Source organism: Hippopotamus amphibius, chromosome 2 (genome assembly GCF_030028045.1).
Source record: "Hippopotamus amphibius kiboko isolate mHipAmp2 chromosome 2, mHipAmp2.hap2, whole genome shotgun sequence".
NCBI classification, from domain to species: Eukaryota; Metazoa; Chordata; class Mammalia; order Artiodactyla; family Hippopotamidae; genus Hippopotamus; species Hippopotamus amphibius.
The window spans coordinates 8,163,931-8,185,597 of NC_080187.1; the positions used below are offsets into that span (position 1 = coordinate 8,163,931).

The following is a 21,667-nucleotide window of genomic DNA, read 5'->3' on the forward strand; positions in this document are numbered from 1 at the left end:
AGCCGGCTGGGCTTCTGGCCGTTTAATCTGCCTGCGTGTTTCTTCCCCAAGAGCCCACCCACTTCCCCACCAGGTCAGGGAGTCTGGCCCTATGGCTGCACTTGACCCAGGGAACACCCAGCTCAGCGGCTTTCAGGAGAGCCCCCCACCCCCCACCCTGCACCCAGTGGGAGGAGAGTCAGGGTGGGAGGAAATTCCTCCATATCATGTCGCCTTCCTGTTCCAGGGCCAAATTCCATGGGCCTTGCCCTTATATTCCCAGTTAACTCTGGAGTTGGTTACACAGCTGGAAAGGAAGGCGGAGGGCAGGCCCCAGGCTTCCTCCTCTGAGTATCAGCTTGGTCCCTTACTTTACAGGGTGGAAAAGCAGATCCACCAGTGAACAGTTAGCAACGGTGTGCAGCCCCCCGGGGGTGGGTTAGAGTTAGCCCATTTTACAGATGAGGTGGAGCTGCTAGGCTGAGCCAGGATGCGATCCCAGGTCTGAGAGCTGCGCCTGAGTGGCCCTGCACCAGGGGGCTGGAAAGAGCCCACAGGGGCTTCACCCCGCCCCTGCTCTTCCTTCCTAATTTCCTTCCTTCCTGCCTCCCTGGCTCCCTCCCTCTTCTGGAGACCAGGAGACTCATGAAGGGCCAGGACCCCAGGCTCTCAGCTGGGATGGAGTTCTAGGGTTCTAGCTTCCAGCTCCGGGGCTCGACCACTTCATTGGCTGGTGACCTGTGCAGTTGCCCTGGGCCTCGTGCTTAGCTTAATATTCTGCTGCTGCCACTTGAAATTCTTCTTCTTTTTTTAAATTAATTAATTTATTATTTTATTGGCTGTGTTGGGTCTTCTTCAGCTGTGCACAGGCTTTCTTTTCAGTTGCAGTGAGTGGGGGCTACTCTTCATTGCAGTGTGCGGGCTCCTCATTGCTGTGGCTTCTCTTGTTGCGGAGCACGAGCTCTAGGCACATGGGCTTCAGTAGTTGCGGTACATGGGCTCAATAGTTGTGGCACACAGGCTTAGTTGCTCCACGGCATGTGGGATCTTCCTGGAGCAGGGATCGAACCCGCGTCCCCTGCATTGGCAGGCAGATTCTCAACCACTACGCCACCTAGGAAGCCCCTTCTTCTTCTTTATTATTTATTTATTTATTTTATTAAGAAGGGGCTGTGCCTTTTCATTTTGCACTGGACCTCACAAATCACGTAGCCATTTGTGATAGGGAGGCTGAGTGACTTGGGATGCTCCCCGTCCTATGACCAGCCTTCTCAGGAGAGGCTGGAGACCTGGCACCTGGCCCACAGGGCTGCCTTTTGTGTTCTGCCTCCCCCTACCCAGTGCCAGGTGGGCCCAGAAGCCTCTGCAGGCGTGGGAGGAGAGCCCTGAGCTAGGGAGGCAGGGAGCGCCACCGTGGAAGCAGCTGGCAGCTGAGCCACAGCTGCTGGCCTGGCAGTGGCAAGTGTTTCTTGCCACTGGGCAGAGGTAAGGGGAAGGTGTAACCTGACAGGCAGGGGGTTGGTGGGGGAACTACCAGGCTTGGAGGGCTCTGGAGTCAGACCTGGTCTCATCCTGCCTCTGCTTCCTGCTGCGAGACCCTGGCAGGTTAGTGCCTCTCTTGTGTGTAACAGGTATTAAAGTAGTCCCTACCTCACGGGATGGTACGAACTCAGATGGCAAAATAGCCTGTCCCCGAGGCTGGCACTTCATTTTTGTTTTGTTTGTTTTTTTGGCCATGACATGCAGCATGCGAGATCTTAGCTCCCCAACCAGGGATCGAACCTGCGCTCCCTGCATTGAAAGCGCAGAGTCTTAACCACTAGACCACGCGAGAAGTCCTGGGAGCCATCATTTTCAATGGGGCCACCCTTGTTCACCCAGCCCTGACCTCGTTGGTGGTGATAGATGGGCAGGAAGACTTCCCACCCCCATCAACTACGTCTGCTCACAGCGTCATCCTCCTTGGTCTCCAGGGTCCAAGTTCTGCCGGGTTTGCTGGGATTCTAACTCCACCCTTTCCCAGGAGGTTGCTGCCTCCTCCATTGCCCGAGAGGTCCTGGCCCAGCCCTTGGGGCCCAGTGCACGGAGGTGCCTCTGTCTCGGCCCTGCCCTTGAGTGGGTGGAATGTTTATTGCTGTTTTGGCCCAAATACTGTCCTTCTGGGGCGGTAACCTGGCAGGGACGATCCACCAGCTACTTCCTCCAGGCAGACAAAGATGACGGGTGACTGGATCTGGGCCCGCTGACGGCTTCCTGGACCCCTTTCTCTGCCACTGCAGTTCCTGCAGCTTCTGGGAGGTGAGTTGGGGGACAGGAGCCTCTTCCCAGCCCTGAGGAGTGTGTGTGTGTGGGGGGGCATCTTGGTGTGCAGCCCCTAGTTGGGCCTCTTTTCCTGTCATACCCAGGCTCGTCTGTCTCCTCAGCAGGCCTGCTGGGGACCCATCTACTTCCTCCTGAGAACAGAGGGGAAGCTGGGTGAATCTTGTCGCCTGGAGGTATCTTAAGGAGCCCCTCCTCAGAGAGAACGGGGGCCAGGTCAGGAGCTCACACTCAAATCTTATCTAGCCAGGTGAGGAAAGGAACGTTGGTTCTTCTAGGTACTGGTGGGCACCCATGTCCACTGTCACCTGGGCCAGCCTGACCACTCCAGTCTCTGTGAAGAGAGTTCTGGTTCCAGACCCACAGCCCAGAGGCCTTGGAGGGCTTTTTCCAGTATCCCATGGAAGGGAAAAGTCCTAACAGTGCAAAGATTGCTAAGGGGTGAGCAGGAGAGGGTCACAGCCAGGACCCCCACCCTGGGGCAGGAAGGGCTAAAGCAGAGGCCACCTCCATTGGACCGTAGGGGAGCGACCCCAGGCCGGGTGGACTGGCTGCTCAGCTGTGGGCAGGGTCGGGGAGCAGTGTGAGGGCTGGCTGCAGCCTCCTGTGCACGAAGGTCCTGGCATGAGTGTGGGGCAGGCCTGGGGCTTGCGGGGGCAGAAAGGCTTTTGCGTATTCAGCAGACAGGCCTGGGGGAATCCCAGCTCGGGCACCTGTGTCCTCTCTGCACCTCACTTTCTCCCCCTGGAAAGTGGGAGTAACAGCAATGTCCATGTCATAGGTCATTTTAAGGATTCAGCGAGGTATGTTTGCAAAGTGCTTATTAGCAAGGAGAAAGCACCTGACACACAATGGAGCTGTGTGGATTTTTGTATTCTTGTTGTTGTTGTTGTTATTGTTTTGGCTGTGCTGTGAGGCATGTGGGATCTTAATTCCCCGAGCAGGGATCAAATCTGTGCCCTCTGCGGTGGAAGCGCAGAGTCTTAACCACTGGACCGCCAGGGAAGTCTCCTTGTTATTATTATTGAAGTGGTTGTTATTGTTCTTGGGGCCCAGGAAAAGGAAGCTAGCCCTAGAACAGAGCCTCCTGGAATAAGCCTGGCCCCAGAGACACGGTAGGCCTGACGGGGGAGCTCCAGGTCCGGATTTGGTCCAGGAGCTGGGCTGCAGCACCCTTTTATTTCCGGAGTCCGGGTCGTTGGCCTGGGACTGGGAGAAGGGCTGGGGACTGGATGCCTCCACCCCTCGCCTCTAACCTGCCTGTGACCTCAAGCAAGAGGCTCCCCTTCTCTGAGCTCCGAACAGTCACGTTCATCAGGTGTCCTGCCTGACGAGCTGGCCCCCTGCTCTGTGGTTTTCTGTCCCGTGGCCAGCAGGGTGGGTCAGGCACCGAGGAGGGCTGGGGTGAGATGGGGCTGAGGTTCAGGAAGCAGATGGTGGTGGACACCAGGGGCACAGGAAGCCTCGCATGCACCCGTGGCCGTCTGCGCTCCCCCTGCACTGCGTGGTGGGCAGTGTCTCCATGGTCTGGAGGCTGGACCTTGGGGGCCCACTGACTTTTGTTTTCTTTAAAACCGAAGTGGTGTTAACTTCCAAATTAGTCTGATGCAAACCACCTGGAAGTTTATAAAGCAGAAGGTGAAACTAGCCCCTACCCCACTCTCCACATCCACTCTCCAGGGGCAACTCCTGCCAGTAGTCCCGCGTGGATTCTTCCAGAAGCATTTTAAGTGTGCAGTTACAAACATATATGCATAGATAGTTGTATTAAAAGAAAGGAATCATGCTATATATGAAGTTCATTTTTTATATTAAAAATAAATTTTTAAATATAAGAACATTGCGTGACCATTATCTTAAAAATTTTGGAAAATACACTTAAGCCAAAAGTAGACAGCAGCCCATAATCTTTTCATTCCGGAAATAACCACTATTAATCACTATGATAGGCAAAAGTATCTATTTTCATTGGACTTTTTTCTTTTTTCACCTTTTAAAATACTGTTACACCCAAATGATGGCATGCATTATGCTTGTAAATTATCAAACACAATATAATGAACCTCTTGAACTCATGTCCCACTTAACGACCAGAGCTTTGTTACTATAACTTGCACACCCTGCCTTTCTCCTCCCCTCCTATACCCCTCCCGACAGAGACTGCTGTGTCCTTGATTTTTGCTTTTAAAACTTTAATCACTCTGATAGGCAAAACTGTCTCCTGTCCTATGACAGGCGGCCTCCTGCCTGCTGTAGCTTAAACAGCAGATTGTGTAGTTTCATTTGTCTTCCAGGACTTGGCTTTTTCACTCCTCATGTCTATGAGATTCATCCATGTCATTTCCCCCTGCTATAGAACATTTCACCATGTGAATGTATCATACTGTAATAAAAAAAAATTCCATTCTCCTTGATAGCTCTATGAGCTGTTTCTGGTTTTCGAGAAACAGCATTGCTGCTGTGAACTTTGTTACATACATTTGTAAGAATTTCTCCAGGGTATATTCTTAGGAGCAGAATGTAAAATTCTCCAACTTTGTTTTCCAAAGTGATTATAGAGATGCATTTTTTAAAATTAATTAATTAACTAATTGGCTGCATTGGGTCTTCGTTGCTTATGTGTGGGGCTTGCTCTAGTTGTGGAGAGCAGAAGCTACTCTTCGTTGCGGTGCAGGGGCTTCTCACTGCGGTGGCTTCTCTTGCTGCGGAGCACGGGCTCTAGGCGCCTCTGTTTCAGCGGTTGTGGTGCTAGGGCTTAGTTGCTCCGCGGCAAGTGGGATCTTCCAGGACCAGGGATCAAACCTGTGTCCCCTGCATTGCCAGGCAGATTCTTAACCACTGCACCACCAGGGAAACCCCAGAGATGCATTTTTAAAACTTGCTTTCTTCACTTATGACATATCCTGTGAATATCTGGACATCTCTGTTGGTGCTTATTGATCTGCATCCTCCGTTTTAGCAGGGCTGTGCCTTTGTTCATTTAACCAGGCGTCCAGGCGACTTAAGTTATTTTTCACTATCACATAAAATGATGTAATGAATACCGCGGTAACTATAAGAAGTAATGTAACATTTTTAATCCTTACAACACCGTGTGAGGTTGTTCTCTGTATTTTCCCGAAGCAGGGGAAGCATAATGTACCAAGGCCACACAGCTAGTAGATGGCAGAGCTGAACTTGAATCCGAGAGTGGACCCTTGAGTTCATCCAGGGTGACTCCTGGGTGCAAGGCTCTGGAGGCCCAAGGTAGGGATGCCCAGGGAGAAACTCAACTGATTCCAAGCGCAGTGAGCTCTGGGACTCAGTTTCCCCATGCCGGTCGTGGTAACGATAAAGCGAGGTAGAAGTGCGGCTGACCCACACTGAAGGTTCTCTGGAAGGCTGTTGTTATTGTTGTTCACTGCAGGCTGCCCAGAGGCATACAGGGTGCCCCGGGCCTGGGGTTGCCCGCCGCTCACCCATCCCCGCCAGCACCGCCCGGGGGCGGAGCCACCCGCGGCCCTTCGAGGCTCCGCCCGCTTCCCAGGCCTGGACCCGAGAGCAGCGAGCGGCGGCGCTAGGACCCGGCGGGCCGGGGCTGCGGAGGGGCCTGGGCAGCCAGAGCGGCGCGGACCCCGGCTCTCGGCTCCCGGCGCCATGTGAGGGGGCTCGGGGGCCGCGGGGAGCCGGGCGCTCCCCGGGGGAGGTGAGCGGGCGCTGCGCGGGGGCGGGCAGCGGGAGGCGGGCGCTGCGTGCGCCCCTGGCGGGGGTGGTGTCGGGAGCCGCTGGCGATGGAGATCGATGTGGGGGCGCCGGGGGCTCCCCTAAACCCCATTGACTGTTGGCAGCCGCGCCTGGAGATCCCGGTCCTCGCGCCCGAGGGCTGCCGCTGACTTCCCCGTTAGAGCTCGGGGACCCTGCCGCCGTCCTGCCTCCCTTCTCTTCCCAGCTGAGGCTAGAGCTTCGTACCCCGCGGAGTGCTGGAGTGGGGGGGGGGGGGTCAGCGCAAGCGGGGCGCAGAGGGTGAGTCGCCCCCCTCCCAGGTGCACCCACGGTTTCGTCGCCCCCCATTTGGAATTAGGAGCCCCCCTCCCCCTTCTCCCAGGAGCTCTCCTCCCACGCAGCTCGTGGGGGCGTCCCGACCCTGCAGGAGGACTCCCTGAGCTGGGAGAAGCAAAGCCCCCCAACAGAGGGCAGGGTGTGGCCCCCAGCCTTAGCCCACAGTTTCAGCGCTCCGGCTCAGCCCACCTAGGGTCTGTCTTGAGTCCACTGTTCCTGGCTCAGAGCTCTGGACTGCCACCTCCCTAGTGTGAGTAAGTCGCTCCCCAACAGGCCTGCTCTCCCGTGCTGGGCCAGGTGCTGGGCACACACTCAGTGGCCTCTAGTCAGTTCCAGCCCTGGGGGATCCTTGAGAGAGATCCCGTCAGGCTCAGCCCTGGGCTGCTCCCTGGAAACAAGCCTGGAAATAAGGCTCCCCAGGAGGCTCTGGACAGCTCCGCAGGGCACTTTGCCTCTCTGAACCTCAGTCTACTCATCCGTGAAATGGGGATAAAAGCCCCTACTGTGCAGAATTGCCAGGAAGATTCAGTGAGTGGGTGACGCTTAACAAGGGCTCCGCATTTGTTGATATTAGAGGGAGGTTGCTGGACGGAAGAGTGTTACCCTGGCAAGCTCGTGGAGAGGCAGGCCTTGAGCAATGAATAACCACAAAACTAACAGCTGCTGGCACTGATAAAGTACTTTCAAACCCTGTGCTTCCCTTGCCACATCTGCTTGAATCCTTCTAACAACCTTGTGAGTTACCTACTCTTACTATTCCATTTCACAGATGAGGAAACTGAGGCTCAGAGAGGTCACATGGCTTGCCCGAGGCCCCTCAGTCAGTAAGTGGTGGAACTGGGATTTGCATTTGAACCTGAGTTGCTGTACTAACCATGGCCTTCTCAGAGCAGGATTGCGAACGGGCTGACCAGGGGACCGTGGCCCTGGCTGAGGGCACTGTTTAGGCAAAGGTGGGAAAGTGGGGATTGGGCCTGGGAACTGGAGTGCTCTAGTGTGTCTGGAGCTTGGGGCATCCGAAGGAAAGGGTAGTGAGAGAGGAGCTGCCTCAGAGAGGCAGCTGGAATGTTAGAAGCCTCAGGGCGGATGGGGGCTACCCAGGGATTCTGGATGACTTTTGCCTTAATGGGCTATGAGCCTAAGAAGAAGCCGCTCTTCCCTTCTGATGAGTCTCAGTTTCCTGATCTGCGCCGCAGGGACTGGACCGGGTGAGAGTCCCGGGGCCTCCCTGACTGGCTTTGAAGGCTGGCTGCGGAGAAACCCGAAGCGCGGCTTGGGAGGAGGGGGCTCCCACGGAGAGGGGGTGGGGTTGGTGGCGGGCGGAGCTAGGGCCCAACCAATCAGGAGCGGCGTGGGGACACCTCCTTAAGGCCTGAGGTTCTCCGGCTATTCCTGGTGGCAGTGTAGGAGTAAACAGCTGCTAGGTCAGGGGGCGGAGATAGCGGCCGGAGATGGGAGGCCCCTGGAGGGAAGCACGGCTCAGGCCCCAGTTCCTCCCTCTGCGCGCTCTCCTTCCTTTAGTGCTTTCTGGCCTCCAATCCGCTGGAGGTGGCTGGACACAAGTACCTACTCCCTTTTGACAGGTGGGGAAATTGAGATCTGCAAAGAAGCTGCGTCCTGCGAGGATGGGGGGTCCATTGGGGAGTGAGGAGCAGAGCTGGGCTTGTATGGTCGCCTGAGCGCCGCCTCACGGTGGGGCTGTGATCATTGCCATTGGACAGATGAGTCTGAGCCCTTAACCCCAAGATCTTACTTATTAATGAACAAAGTCAAAACCAAGGGGAAAAAAAAGATGAGAATGAAGTCATTCAGCGGTCCTCCTGCACCCATCTCCGGGGCTCTGGAGGCGCAGCAGAGAATGTGAGTGAAGCTCTGTGCCAGCTGCGCCCTCAGAGAGCTCTCAGCAGGGAGGTGGCATGCAGGGGACGTTCCTGGCCCAACCCAGGCTGGGAGGATGAGTGGGCATGAACAGGGTTGTAGAGGGTGTTCCAGTCAGAGGGGCCAGTTTACGTAAGACCTGGAAGGGTATGAATGTAGAGGAGTTTGGGAACCTACAAGGAATGTTACCTTATTCCCAGGCCTCAGGAACATAAGGCTGGGTTTAGAGTAGGGGTGTGAATGGGGCTCCTATTGGGTGGGGGGCAGGCCTCCCAGCAGGGGAGCCAGCTTTAGGCCTGCAAGCTGCCTTTGGAGCAGAGTAGGAGAGAACAGGGGCAGGGAGAGAGGCAGGGCTCTGCCACCACTTGGCTGTATGACCTCAGGCTGGTTCCTGCCCTCTCTGGGCCTCCGTGTCTCCATCTGCAAAATGGGTACAGCCCTGAGCCTTGACGTCATGGGTGGGTAGAAGAGCTGGCACGGGTGGGGAGGGTGTAGCCTAGGACCAGCTGGACCTAGGGGAGGACACCCAGGCCATAACCCTTTCTGTGGCTTGCAGGTGTGACCCCACACCCCTGCCCCCTGGGCCACCTGCAGGACGCTGGCCCCTGGCCCTCAGCAGACGCCAGAGAGAGATGAGTAGCAACAAAGTAAGTGCCCCTTCATTTCTTGTCCCCATCTCAGCCTCTTATTTCCCTCCGTGAAATGGGCTCCTTAGGACCTGCCTTAGACCCAGGTACCACAAGTCTCTCTTCCCTGCCAAGAAGCTGCTGATGCCTGGGAGACCGTGGTGTGAGCCCTGCTGTGGCCACTGACCTGTGTGGCCTGGGCGAGCTCCTGCCTCTTCCTGGGCCCAGGTCCACCTCTGTCCTAGGCTTGACCGGTCCATCTAGTAAAGGATTGGCTGAGAAGGTGACTGTGGAGTGCTGTGCGGGGGATGGGGGTGGGGAGGAAAGATAAATGGGAGGTTGGGAGAAGGGACAGTGGTCAGAGTCAAAAATGACATGATGTTGTGACCATCACTCTGAGGGTGCCAGAGTTCCCCATCATCCATTCATTTATGCTTTCCTGAGCACCTGCTGTGCCTACCCTGCACACCCCTTTCCTCGGATCCCCTGCACGACAGCTTTGGTAGAGCCTGGGGGTTGGGGGGTCGGGTGATGTAGCGTGTCTGGGTCTAATCTGGAAAGAGAAACCACACAGTCATTTGAACAGAGAAAGTTTAATGTAAAGAGTTATTAATTATAATTGAGCATTGGAGTAACAAGAAATTAGAACTCTACAGAATACAGGAATAGCAGGTAGAAGGAGCAGCCACCAGGAATTTCCAGTCATTAGGACTCGGTGCTTTCACTGCTGGGCATGGGTTCCATCCCTGGTTGGGGAACTAAGATCCTGCAAGCTGTGCAGCACGGCCAAAAGAAGGAGCTGCCACCCCCACCAGGGCTGAGACCCAGGCCTTGCTGGACTGGGGAGGGCACAGCTGTGGCCCACTGGATGGCAGAGAACTCACTGTGGTGCTGTGCTGTGGAAGTTGTCCTAAATCCACCTGCTAGGCTACAGGGAAAGATGCTCACAGGCGATAACTCCTAACATACATTTCAAGCATCATGTGAAACTGAAACTGCGCTGGGGAGGGGAAGCTTATGTTTTTTGGGTGTTGCTGGTGGTTGAGTGTGCTACATGAGCTCAACTCCAGAGAAGCTGTGGTCGCAGCAGGAATCAGAGGCACTTTGTTTCAAAACTGCCTGAGGGTGGATGCTGGAGGAAGTTGCTGGCCACTGGAAGAATCCACGTGTGCTGTAGGAGCAAGTGCACCAGAACCAGGCACAAAGCCCCCCAGAACCAGGCAGCAAACTCCCTTCCTCCTGAAATGTCTCTTTGGCGCCCTCTACTGACAAATTTTATTATGCAGTTCTCTGGCAAGGAAAACACGTAAAGGGCCCAGATTCATTTTCACAGAGTAGGCAAGAAGAGTAAATACATCAGTAACCTGCCTGGGGGCTCAGCACGAGGAGCCAGGACTCCCGGGTCCCACCTAGCCTTGCAGACCCTGGGCAGATAAATCCCAGTGGACACTTTGGGTATCACTTTCCTGCCCTTTGCTACATGTTGGTGTACTGATTACTCATGCATCCTAATTCCTCACCACATCCTTTCCCTTCAGGGTTAAATAAATGATAAACATTCACGGAGAGTTACTGTTTGGGGAAGACCTGGGCCTTCTCCTTGGAATGTCCCACCTGTCTCCAGGCATCTTTCCAGCTGCAACTGGAGGGACCCTTCTGACCCCCACATCCAATCTAATCCAGCAAACCCTGGGAATCTTCTGTGCTCTGGGCCCCACCCTGGGAGCTGAGATACGGTGGGGATCAAGGCTGACTCAGTCCCAGCCCTCAGAACTCATGGTTTAATTGAGGGGGACGGCGGTTTGAATGCAGTGTGATTGGTGCTGTGATAGGCGGTGCTCAGGGGGCTGGAGGAGGCCTTCCTGGGGGAGGTAGTGCCTGAACTGGTCTGGAATAAAGAGCAGGAGTTAGTAGGCATGGTAGGTGTCCAGGAGCCCGTGGGTAGCCGGACCCTCACTGGCGTCTCCCCTCTCCAGGAGCAGCGGTCAGCAGTGTTCGTGATCCTCTTTGCCCTCATCACCATCCTCATCCTCTACAGCTCCAACAGTGCCAATGAGGTCTTTCATTATGGCTCCCTGCGGGGCCGTACCCGCCGGCCCGTCAACCTCAAGAAGTGGAGCATCACTGATGGCTATATCCCCATTCTCGGCAACAAGGTAGGGCAGCCGCTTTGGGGAGCTCCTGCCTGGAGACTGGTCCTCCCCATTGCCCACCATCGCTGCTCCCACCTTCTTCTCCACCTCTTCTCTCTGTTTCTTCCATCCCTCCTAAAGGAAAGGGTGGACCCCAGGAGTCCAGTGCCTTCAGCCCCGTGTTTGCTGTGTAACCTCGGGCAGGTACCCTGTCCCTCTCTGGGCCTCAGTTTTCTCCAAGGTCCCACCCTTAGTGCTAATATCCCATTGTCTCCTGAGTCAGAATTCCTTTGGAAAGGTCTTTCTGGTTTTCACTGATCTCTGTCTCTGCAGGGAGTCTACATAGGATTTGGGAGCAGGACACGAGGGTACTGGACAACACAACAACAGTTAACAATAATGGCTGCCCTTTGTCAATTGCCTGCTGTGCCCTGCGCACTGTGATCAGCAGTAATCCTCCTACCAGCCCTGTGAGGTTAGCCTTATCTCCCTTGAAGGGATGGGGAAACAGGCTCAGAGAGGTGAAGTCACTTGCCCGAGGCCACAAAGCAAAGGAGGGGAGGAGCCAGGGTATTTCCCCAGCTCCTGTGTAGAAAGGCCAAAAGTCATTCCTGGGGCTTCTGTTTGCCTTGGGTAACCATGAAACCCTGTAGTCCTCTGAGCCTTAATGTTTGCCCTGGGGTCAGGGAGAAAATTACTGGCCTGGAGCATGGACTCCGCCTTCTAGGAGGAAATCTCCCCAGGCCCTGTCTACCTCTCTCTCCTCCCTCACTAACCCTCCTAAATCTCTCAGGGTCTTTGCATACACAGTGTGTAAAGCCTGGAGCTCTGAACACCCCCTTACTAGAAAAGGGCCCATTAGCAGATGTTTAGAGACAGATTAACACCTAATTGAGACTTTCTCTACCCTAAGGACCCTTGAAAGAGAAATTTCTCCCACAAATTTGGAACCTAGGAGAAGGTAGAATGGCTAGAGTGTGGGTGATGTGGAAGAGAATGAGACAGAGCTTGGCTAGCAGCTTTTTCTAGCCTGATAGGGGAGGCCAGAAAAGCAGAGCTCAGGAAAGCCAGCAAAGCCATAGTTGAAGTACATGGGACATGTTGCTTGACCTTGGAGTAAGGGCTCAGGGAAGGCTGCCTGGAGGAGGTGGCACCTGGGCTTAGCCTCGAAGGGTGCACGAAGGGTGCACGGGAATTCCATGGGCAGAAAATAAGCTTCAGATAGCTTGTGGTTCCAACCCATTCATTTTGCCAGTGGGTAAACAGGCTCAGAGCAGCTTCCACACCTTTTCCTACTGACAAGGTGGTGTCCTCTTCATGGGTGATGTGGAAATGTCATGGGTGCACTGGAAAGGATGTCTTCTTTGGGGAGCTGGGCTGAGGCTGAGGCTGGGGCTCCGTGGCCTTGTAGACCTGGATTCAAATCCTGGCCCTGCACTCCTCTGCTGTGTGACTTTGGGGACATCCCTGCATGGCTGTCCTGTTCTTCTGTTCCTTAACTCTGCCCCGACTGAGTGGCCTTCTTTTGCTTCTCAGCACACCGTGGTGATCCCCATCAGAGCCTCTGGTCTTGCTATTTCTTCTGCCTGAATGCTTTCCTCAGCATGTTTCCTTTTCATCCTTCAGGTGTCAGCTCAGAGAGCCTCCCCAGGTGACTTTTCTAGAGCATCCCTCACTCCTGTCACTCTTGATCCCCTGCCCTTATTTGATTTCCTTCCTAGCACTTTTAACTTAGCACCTGGCATTATTTTATCATTTACTTGTCTACTGTCCTCTCCCCAACCATGAGCTTCTTGAAGGCAGCAGTGGGGTCTCTTTTGTTCATTGCTCTGCCCCTTGTACTTGGCCATTAGCCAGCTTGCTATAAATATTTGCTGAATGTTGAGTGCACCGGCCTCAGTTTCTCCGTCTTTAAAATGGTCCTGGATGTACGGGGCACAGCATCTGGCACTGAGTGGTCATAACAGTGTTGGCTTTCCTTAACTCCCCAGACTCTGCCCTCCCGGTGCCACCAGTGTGTGATTGTCACCAGCTCCAGCCACCTGCTGGGCACCAAGCTGGGCCCTGAGATCGAGCGGGCCGAGTGCACCATTCGTATGAACGACGCACCCACCACGGGCTACTCAGCCGATGTGGGCAACAAGACCACCTTCCGCGTGGTGGCCCATTCCAGTGTATTCCGTGTGCTGCGCAGGCCCCAGGAGTTCGTCAACCGGACCCCTGAAACCGTGTTCATCTTCTGGGGTCCCCCAAACAAGATGCAGAAGCCCCAGGGCACCCTGGTGCGTGTCATCCAGCGGGCAGGCCTGGTGTTCCCCAACATGGAGGCCTATGCCGTCTCCCTCGACCGCATGCGCCAGTTTGATGACCTCTTCCGGAGTGAGACAGGCAAGGACAGGTACCAGCCTCCTGCCCGCTCCCTCTGGCCAGCCCTGTGCTCCCTCTTGGCATGCTCCGTCCAGAGGGCCCGCTGCTCCCAGCATGCACTGCTCTGAGGGTGTGGTCACTTCTTGCCATCTTCTGGGCAGGTTTCTTAGGGAGTTCACTTCGTGTCCAGCTCTTAGCATGAGTCATTTCCAACATGCTCTGCATGGCCTCGTCTCCCCCAGGGGCTCTGAGAGAACAGGGGTTCCCAGCATGCTCTGCTCTAAGGTCACACAGTCACTCCTAGCATCTTTCTAGGAGAGCTGCCCCTAGCATGCCTCATGGGAAGCGTTGACCATTCCTGGCACATCTCGCTTTGAGCACACAGTTGCCCCCAGCACGCTCTATTCTAAGGATACATCACTCTCAGTGTGCCCTGCTCTGACGAATCCCCTTAGAAAAGTTAGGCCAGTGCTATCCAATGGAAATATCATGTGAGCCACATATGCAATTTATTTTTTTTTAATTTACTTATTTTTAATGTTCTTTTCTTTTTTAAGATTTTTTTCTGATATGGACCGTTTTTAAAGTCTTTGTTGAATTTGTTACAATATTGCTTCTGTTTTATGTTTTGGTTTTTTGACCACGAGGCATGTGGGATCTTAGCTCCCCGACCAGGGATCGAACCTGCACCCCCCTGCAGGCAAAGTCTTAACCACTGGACTGACAGGGAAGTCCCTAGGCAATTCAAATTTTTATAGTAGCCACATTCAAAAGGTAAAAAGAAAGATGAAATTAAATTTAATATATTTTTGTTTAACTCAATATGTCCAACATATAGATCCTGTACATATTTTCTTTGATTTATACCTAAATATTTAAAAAATTTGGGAGCTATTGTAAATAGTATTAAAATTTTTTTTTTCTGGTTTCCCATTATTCATCCCTAGTATACGGAAATATGATTGATTTTTGTGTGTTGACCTTATATCCTGTAATCCTGCTAAACTTACTGGTTCTAGGAGATTTTTGTAGATTCTTTGGGATTTTCTGTGCAAATTATCATGATGTAAGGACATGCAAGTAAGGACAGTTTTATTTTTTCCTTTCCAATCTGTATGCCTCTTATTTCCTTTTCTTGCCCTATTGCACTGGCTAGTACTTTCAATATAACATTGAATTGTACTGGAAGTGGTGAGAATAGACATCCTTGCCTTGGTCTCAGTCTTAGGGGGAAAGTGTTCAGTATTTCATCATTGAACATGATGTTGGCTGTAGGTTTTTGAAGCTACAGGTTGAGGAAGTTATCAGGTTGAGGAAGTTCCATTCTCTTACTGGTTTGCTAAGAGTTTTTTTTTTTTTTATCATTATGGATATTGAATTTATCAAATGTTTTTCTGCATCATGGGTTTTCTTAAGACTGTTAATATGGTGGTTTATATTGATTGATTTTTGTATGTTGAATCAGCCTTGCAATTCTGGAATAAACTCCACTTGGTTGTGGGTGTCTTATTCTTTTTATATATTACTGAATATGATTTGCAATATTTTGTTGAGATTTTTGAATCTGTGTTCATGAGAGATATTGGTCTGTAGTTGTTATTATTATTATTATTATTGTTATTGTTATTATTATTTGTACTGGGTTTGGTATCAGGATAATGCTGGCCTCAGAAAGTGAATTGGGAAATATTGTCTCTTCTGTTTTCTGGAAGAGATTGCATAGAGTTGGTTTTAATTTCTTCTTTAAATATTTGGTAGAATTTGCCAGTGAAACTCTTGGCCTGGAGAGTTCTTTTTCAGAAGATTTTTAAACTATGAACTCAATTTCTTTAAGAGTTATAGGATATTCAGGTTATCTACTTCATCTTGGGTGAGTTTTGGTAGTTTGTGGTTTTCGAGGAATTAGCCCATTTCATCTAAATTGTCAAATTCACGTATGTCTATTTTTTGCAGTTTTCTTATTATTCTTTTAATGTCTGCAAGGTCTATGATGATATCCTCTTTTTTTTATTCTTGTTATTGGTAATTTGTGTCCTTTCTCCCTTCTTTGTCAGTTTTGTGAGAGGTTTATTTTGTTTTAAACTTTTCAAAGAACCACCTTCAATCAAGTATATCCAGAATATTATCAGTTCAGCATGTAGTCAGTATCAAAAATGATCAATGACATATTCTAAACTCTTTTTTTCATACTATCTAAGTAATCAAGTGTGTATTTTACACTGACAGCACTTTTTTTTTTCTTTTTTAATTGGGGTATAGTTGCTTGACAATGTTGTCTTAGTTTCTGCTGTACAGTGAAGTGAATCTGCTATATGTCTACATATATCCCCTCTTTTTTGGGTTTCCTTCACATTTAGGTCACCACAGAGCATTAAGTAGAGCTCCCTGTGCTATACAGTAGGTTCTTGTTAGTTATCTGTTTTATACATATTAGTGTATATATGTCAATCCCAATCTCCCAATTCATTCCACCCCCTTTTCTCCCCCTTGTTATCTATATGTTTGTTCTCTACATCTGTGTCTCTATTTCTGCCTTGCAAACAGGTTCATCTGTACCATTTTTCTAGATTCCACATATGTGCGTTAATATACAATATTTGTTTTTCTCTTTCTGACTTTCTTCACTCTGTATGACATCCATGACATCTAGGTCCATCCACGTCTCTATAACTGACCCAATTTCGTTCCTTTTTATGGCTGAGTAATATTCCATTGTATATATGTACCACGTCTTTATCCATTCACCTGTTGATGGACATTTAGGTTGCTTCCGTGACCTGGCTATTGTAAATAGCTGACAGCACATCTTAACCACATGTCAAGCGCTTACATGTGCCCGTATGTGGCTAGTGGCTGCTGTAGTGGGCGGCACAGCCTGAGGTTCTTGGTTATCTGTTCCGTGCCTTGCCCTGAACTTGTGGTCACTTCCAGCATAACCTTCTTTGGCTAGTCTCCTGCTCTGACTTTGCTCCTAGCATGTATACAACTGCTTCTACCTACCATGTTCTGTGGTCATGGTTGCTCCCAGCTGGCCCAGGTATGACCAGTCTCCCCGGGAGTTAATTCCCAACATGCCGTGTTCCTCTTCCTCCCCTCAAAGGAGTCTTCCCCACACCCCTCATCTCTGTCCAGACAAGCCCTCTGCCAGCTTGCCCCGTGCTCCCACAGCAGGCCTGGACAGGGGGTGACTGACGTGGGGGGAGAGCCCCGTGAGTGGGTGGGAGGAGTTCTGGGAAAGTCCCTGTGGGTTGACCCCTCCTCCCTGCCTGCATGCCCCCTCATCATGACCCCTCTCTGCCCCCAGGGAAAAGTCCCACTCGTGGTTGAGCACAGGCTGGTTCACCATGGTGATTGCGGTGGAGCTGTGTGACCACGTGCACGTCTACGGCATGGTTCCCCCCGACTACTGCAGGTGAGCACGCCCAGGGTGGAGCTGGGGTCCTGGAAACCTTGGCTGGGGTGCCTTCAAGGGCCTTTATTTTCTGGTATTCAAACTGCTCCATAGAGATCTAGGCTCTTTAGAGCTACCTCAGGGGCCTCCACCCCAAGCTCAGCCAGAGTCCAGAGTTTGTATATTAATAATAGCTATTTTTATTATTACTATATGAAAAACCCAGCAGGTGACAGCTACTTTTTACTAAGTGCTGACCACGTACCAAGCATGGCTTTTTATTATCTCATTTACTCCTTGTATATAGTGACCCTAAGGGATAGGTGAACTATTCTCCCCATTTCATAGATGAGAAAAACTGAGGAGGACGTATTGTGAGTGGCCTCAGTTCTCACAGACAGTAAGGGGTGGGGGCCAGGCTTCAGAGCCCACAGTCCTTACCACTACCTCACATTGCCACCCTCCTGGGAAAAGGAATTGCATTAAAAAAAAAAAAGTTTGAGAGTCACATACCTAGTCCACCCTATGCCCATTTCACAGATGGAGATACTGAGGCCCAGAGAGGGGCAGGGATCTCCCCTAGAGCAGGTCAGGGGCTGGAAAGGGCAGGGCCCTGCCCTTATGGCCTCATCTGCTCTGCCCCAGCCAGCGGCCCCGCCTGCAGCGCATGCCCTACCACTACTATGAGCCCAAGGGGCCGGACGAGTGTGTCACCTACATCCAGAATGAGCACAGCCGCAAGGGCAACCACCACCGCTTCATCACAGAGAAGAGAGTCTTCTCATCCTGGGCCCAGCTGTATGGAATCACTTTCTCCCACCCCTCCTGGACCTAGGCCACCCTGCCTGGGGGACTCTCGCAAGGGATGCAAGAGAAGTGCGTCTTCGCCCAGCCGCTCGACCAAAGGCCATCTCCTGGCCAATCAAGGCTGGTCGGGGTGTCTTCTGGCCAGTCAGGCCTTGAAGAGGGTGTATCCTCCAGCCATTCAGGGCCTGGGGGTATCTCTTGGCCAATCAGGGATTTGGGCTTCTATGTGGTTAATCGGGTGTTGAGGGTATTTCTTGTCCAGTCAGGGTCTGAGTATAGTCAATCAGGGTATTTCTGAGTAATCTGAGGCTAAGGTCATGTCATTTCCCATAAGGCCTTGGTTCAGAGCCCCAAATCACTTCCTATTTGTTGGGACAGTGGGGTCTTGTCCCAAGGAGCTGGGAACTTTGTGTTGCCCCCTCACTTCCCAGAGCCAGAAAGAGGTTGCGTGGGGGTGGGAGCTGTTTCTGGAGGCCAAGCTGGGGCATTTGTGGGGTTGGGGGGGGGGTTCCAGGCATGGGAAGCTGGTGTCTGGGTCTTGGCTCTGCCCTGAGTGGCCTTGGACAAACCCCTTGCCCCCTCTCTGGGCATCCTTCTGCCTGTGCCAGGTTCTAACGTAGAATCTGAGAATCCTCCCACCTTCCCCACCGACCGCCTTGGGTCTGTCCTCCTTTAAGACTGGACCCCTCCAGCCACCACCCCTTGCTGGGAGGCTTAGCTCCCTGGGGGTCTGGGGTTCCTTTCCCCACCTCCTCCTAGAAACTTGAGGGTATTTTTGCACAAACTCCCTCAGGTTTTGGGGGACTCTGAAAAAAAGGCACAAACCTTCAGCTGTTTTCTTAGCCCCTATGCCTTGCTGCCATCAGCTTGGCTCTTAAAGAGCCAGGCGCCTGTTTCTGCCATCCAGCAGTGAGGTTTTCCACCTGTTGGAGGAGGCTTTGGGGCTGAGAGAAGGGGGATCCCAGCCTACCTGAAGTTTCCTGCAGCCCTTTTGTCAGCAACTGCTAGGCTAGTGCAAGGGTCTAGGGGGCTGGGAGCTGTCGCCTGAGTTCTCTCCCCTCCCTCTACATCAGGCACTTTATTGCTGGACCTCAGTAGGGTGGGTTTATCCCCTGCTTTTATGGAGTCTTGAAGGGAAGCCTGGAGGGCTTCCTGGAGGAGGCTGTGGAATGGGAGGGGTCAGCTGGAGGAAGAGGAGGAGGCCAGCAGTGAGCCATTGCACACCGGGACAAGGGGTGGGGGCCGGCGACTACCCTAGACTTGGTTTTGTAATGATTTGTACAGGAATAAACACACCTCAGCTCTGGCTCCGTTTCCTGTGTCTGGGGTCAAGCTTTGCTCCCTGGCCCAGTACTTCAGGCCCCGTCAGGACAGTGCCCACACCTTCCAGCCTGGGAGCCCACACACAAGCAGGATGGCCAGCTTTGTCAGCTGGCCAGTGAGTCATGCATTTTACAGCTTGGGTGGAGACCAAGCGGCCCTCAGGGCTTGGGGTGCGTGGGCTCCGGGAGCCAAGCCCACCTGGCTCTTCCAGTCCGGCCTCCCCATGCCTGTGTGGCCGTGAGCAAGTCACGGCCGCTCTCAGAGCCCCAGTTTCCTCTTGGCTGAAACCAGACACTGCTCTCAAGGAGCTCCGGATGGAGGGAGGGGAGGGGCCCCGCGACAGGTTCAGGGCAGTAAGGGCCATTCAGAGCAACACAGGGTGCTTCGAGTGTGGCTTTGGAGGAGGTGACGTTCTTCCCGAGGAGGATTCCTGCAGAGGTTTGGGAAAAGAGCTTCCGGCAGGAAGAGAAGGGGAGGCGGGAGAGGACGACACTTCGGTCACAGAAGCAGCCTGGGGCGGGGGGGGGGGGGGGGGGGGGAGCGGTGCTGGGATGGAGGATGCCAGAGCAGCGTGTTGCTGGGGAGAGGCAGGAGATGAGGTCAGAGGTTGGCTGTGGGGGGAGGGGTTGCTGAGGGCAGGCACTAAAGTATCCTGCAGGCCCCGGCAGGAGGGAGTGAGGCAGGGCTGCAGCCTGGGCCTGCGGTGTGTGAGCTGTGGATCCCTCATTGCTGCCTCCAACCCCTCAACAAAAGGGCCTGTTTACTCCAGGTTGGCCGGAGGAAGAGGGGTCTGTGACTCTGGGAGATTACAACCTGTTTAGGCAGATAAGATGCCCTTGGGAGCAGAGGCCTAACAAAGGGTGACTGTGAGACAAGGTAGCCTGCTGGGGATGGAAAAGAGCTCTCCTGGGCACTGAGCCAGCAGGATGGGGGCCACGGAGCTGGCCGGTGAGAATGGCCCCTACCTCTGTCTCAGTTCACGTATACGTTCACTTGATAGGTAGCCACGTGCCATTCGCTGTGTTAGGTGTAACTGATGAGGCAGCGGATGTCAGATGGGAAGAAGGGCCCCAACGGAAGCCTAGTGGGAGGACCCACAGCCTCGCTCAGTAGGCAGCGGGGCCGCAGAAGGAGGGAGCCGTGGGAGATGAGACCACCTGGGGCCAGATGGCAGAAGGCCATGAATGGCAGTCCGTGGTCGGGCAAAGCCTTGGTCCTTCCTGCTGGGAGAGGCCATCCTTGTTCAGAGAGCAGCAGGATGGGCAGGAGGCTGGGAGGTTGCAGGGTCCAGGCCTGGGGCAACCAGACAGCAATGGTGGTGGTGGCGGGTATATCCGAGGGACAGGACTCCTGGCAAAGTCATTAGGTGGGGAGCCTAGGGCCCCGCAGGGGAAGGGGATATGGGGGTACTACACACTTCCAGCCTGATGTAAAGGCTTCTGGGAATCTGGGTCCAGGCAGAGGTTTCTAGGGGGAACTTCTCCCACAACGCTGTGGCTCTCCTGTCTCCCCACTGGTGGGCGTGAAGGGGAGGCCAGCTGGAGGGAGTCCAGAGGGGTCGGTTGCTGGGGGTGGACCCTGGGAAAGCTCGGTTCAGCATCAGCAGGTGGGACTTTGATGGAGAATGACGAGGGCGGGAGGGCCGCGTCTGGTCCTCAACCCCACGTGCTCTCACTTCCTCAGATGGGACCCAGCCGAGACTGGTCCACTCATGGCCAAAGTCAGCTTCCTGAAGCCACCTCATCACGGCCAGCTTTGCCCTGAAACCTTCACTGGCTTCCCACTGTGGTCAGGACCAAATCCACCTCCTCGTTTGGGGTTCAGGGCCCTCCCGTGAACCCTTTTACCCAGTTACCCCTGTGAGGCCCCTACCCCTCACCCCTCCTTGGGGGAGGGGGGCATCTCCCACCAGCTGCAAACCGCACATGTGCTGCCTGAAGCAGTCACTCCAGCTGTTTCCTGCGGATGCTCTGTGGTCCAGCCAGGCCTGCCCAGGGCAGCTCCATGTGCTGGACACGTGGATCCAGCTGTGAACCTCAGAGAGTGGCTGATCCAGATGTATCTCCCGATGCTGGCTCATTGGAGTTCTTTATTAACTAGAATATTTTTAAAATGTTTTTAAAAATTGGTTTCATTTTGCATGGTTATGTTTTAAGTATTTCTTTTTTAATGTTTTAAAATAACTTGAACTATACAAACAGTATAAGATGGAAAGCGAGGGTACCACCCAGTCCTATTCCCTGTCAACAGTCTAGGGTATAATCTTCGAGATTTTTCTTCCATGGACTTTTTTTTCTTTCCCTCTCTCCCTTCCATCCTTTTCTCCTTCTCTACTTCTCTCCTGCCTTCCTCCCTCCCTCCCTCCCTCTCTCCCTTTTTTTCTTTCTTTAGACTGTAGCTGGGAAAAAAGTCCTAAAACTTTAATATCCCAGCATTGGCGGAAAACCCATAGGTCATGCGCAAATGAAATAATTAAATCAGGTATTCGAAATATTTTTGTTCAGTTTGTAAGATTTTTAAATTTTTTTATTGTGTGTGGTAAAAAAAAAAAAAAAAAGCACGTAAGATTTACCACTTACCCATTTTTAAGTGTACAGTTTAGTAGTATTAAGTATATTTATATTGCTGAGAAACAGATTCCCAGAACTTTTTCACCTTGCATATCTGAAACTGTACCTATTAAACAACTGCTCCGCATCTCCTCTTCCCCTCAGCTCCTAGCAACCATCATTCTACCTTCTGTTTCTATGAACTTGACTGCTTTAGATCCTTTGTGTAAGTAGAATCATACAATATTTGTCTTTTTG

General features: G+C 52.7%; 1 protein-coding gene across 3 annotated transcripts; it reads left to right on the forward strand.

The window, feature by feature from the left end:
• The first annotated feature begins 5,851 nt into the window (after positions 1-5,851).
• Positions 5,852-17,725, forward strand: ST6GALNAC6 (ST6 N-acetylgalactosaminide alpha-2,6-sialyltransferase 6). 3 transcript variants are annotated; one of them, XM_057725187.1, is made up of 7 exons: positions 5,871-5,983; positions 7,920-8,196; positions 8,771-8,861; positions 10,817-10,996; positions 12,964-13,370; positions 16,644-16,751; positions 17,376-17,725. In XM_057725187.1, exons 2-7 carry the CDS (start codon positions 8,096-8,098, stop codon positions 17,563-17,565), a joined length of 1,077 nt encoding a protein of 358 aa, XP_057581170.1. In that variant the 5' UTR covers positions 5,871-5,983; positions 7,920-8,095; the 3' UTR covers positions 17,566-17,725. The 3 variants fall into 3 exon arrangements, with proteins under 3 accessions (XP_057581172.1, XP_057581171.1, XP_057581170.1); XM_057725189.1 differs by lacking the exon at positions 12,964-13,370 and having other exon boundaries at positions 5,852-5,983; positions 17,380-17,508; XM_057725188.1 differs by lacking the exon at positions 12,964-13,370 and having other exon boundaries at positions 5,858-5,983; positions 17,376-17,511.
• Positions 17,726-21,667: the final 3,942 nt, after the last annotated feature.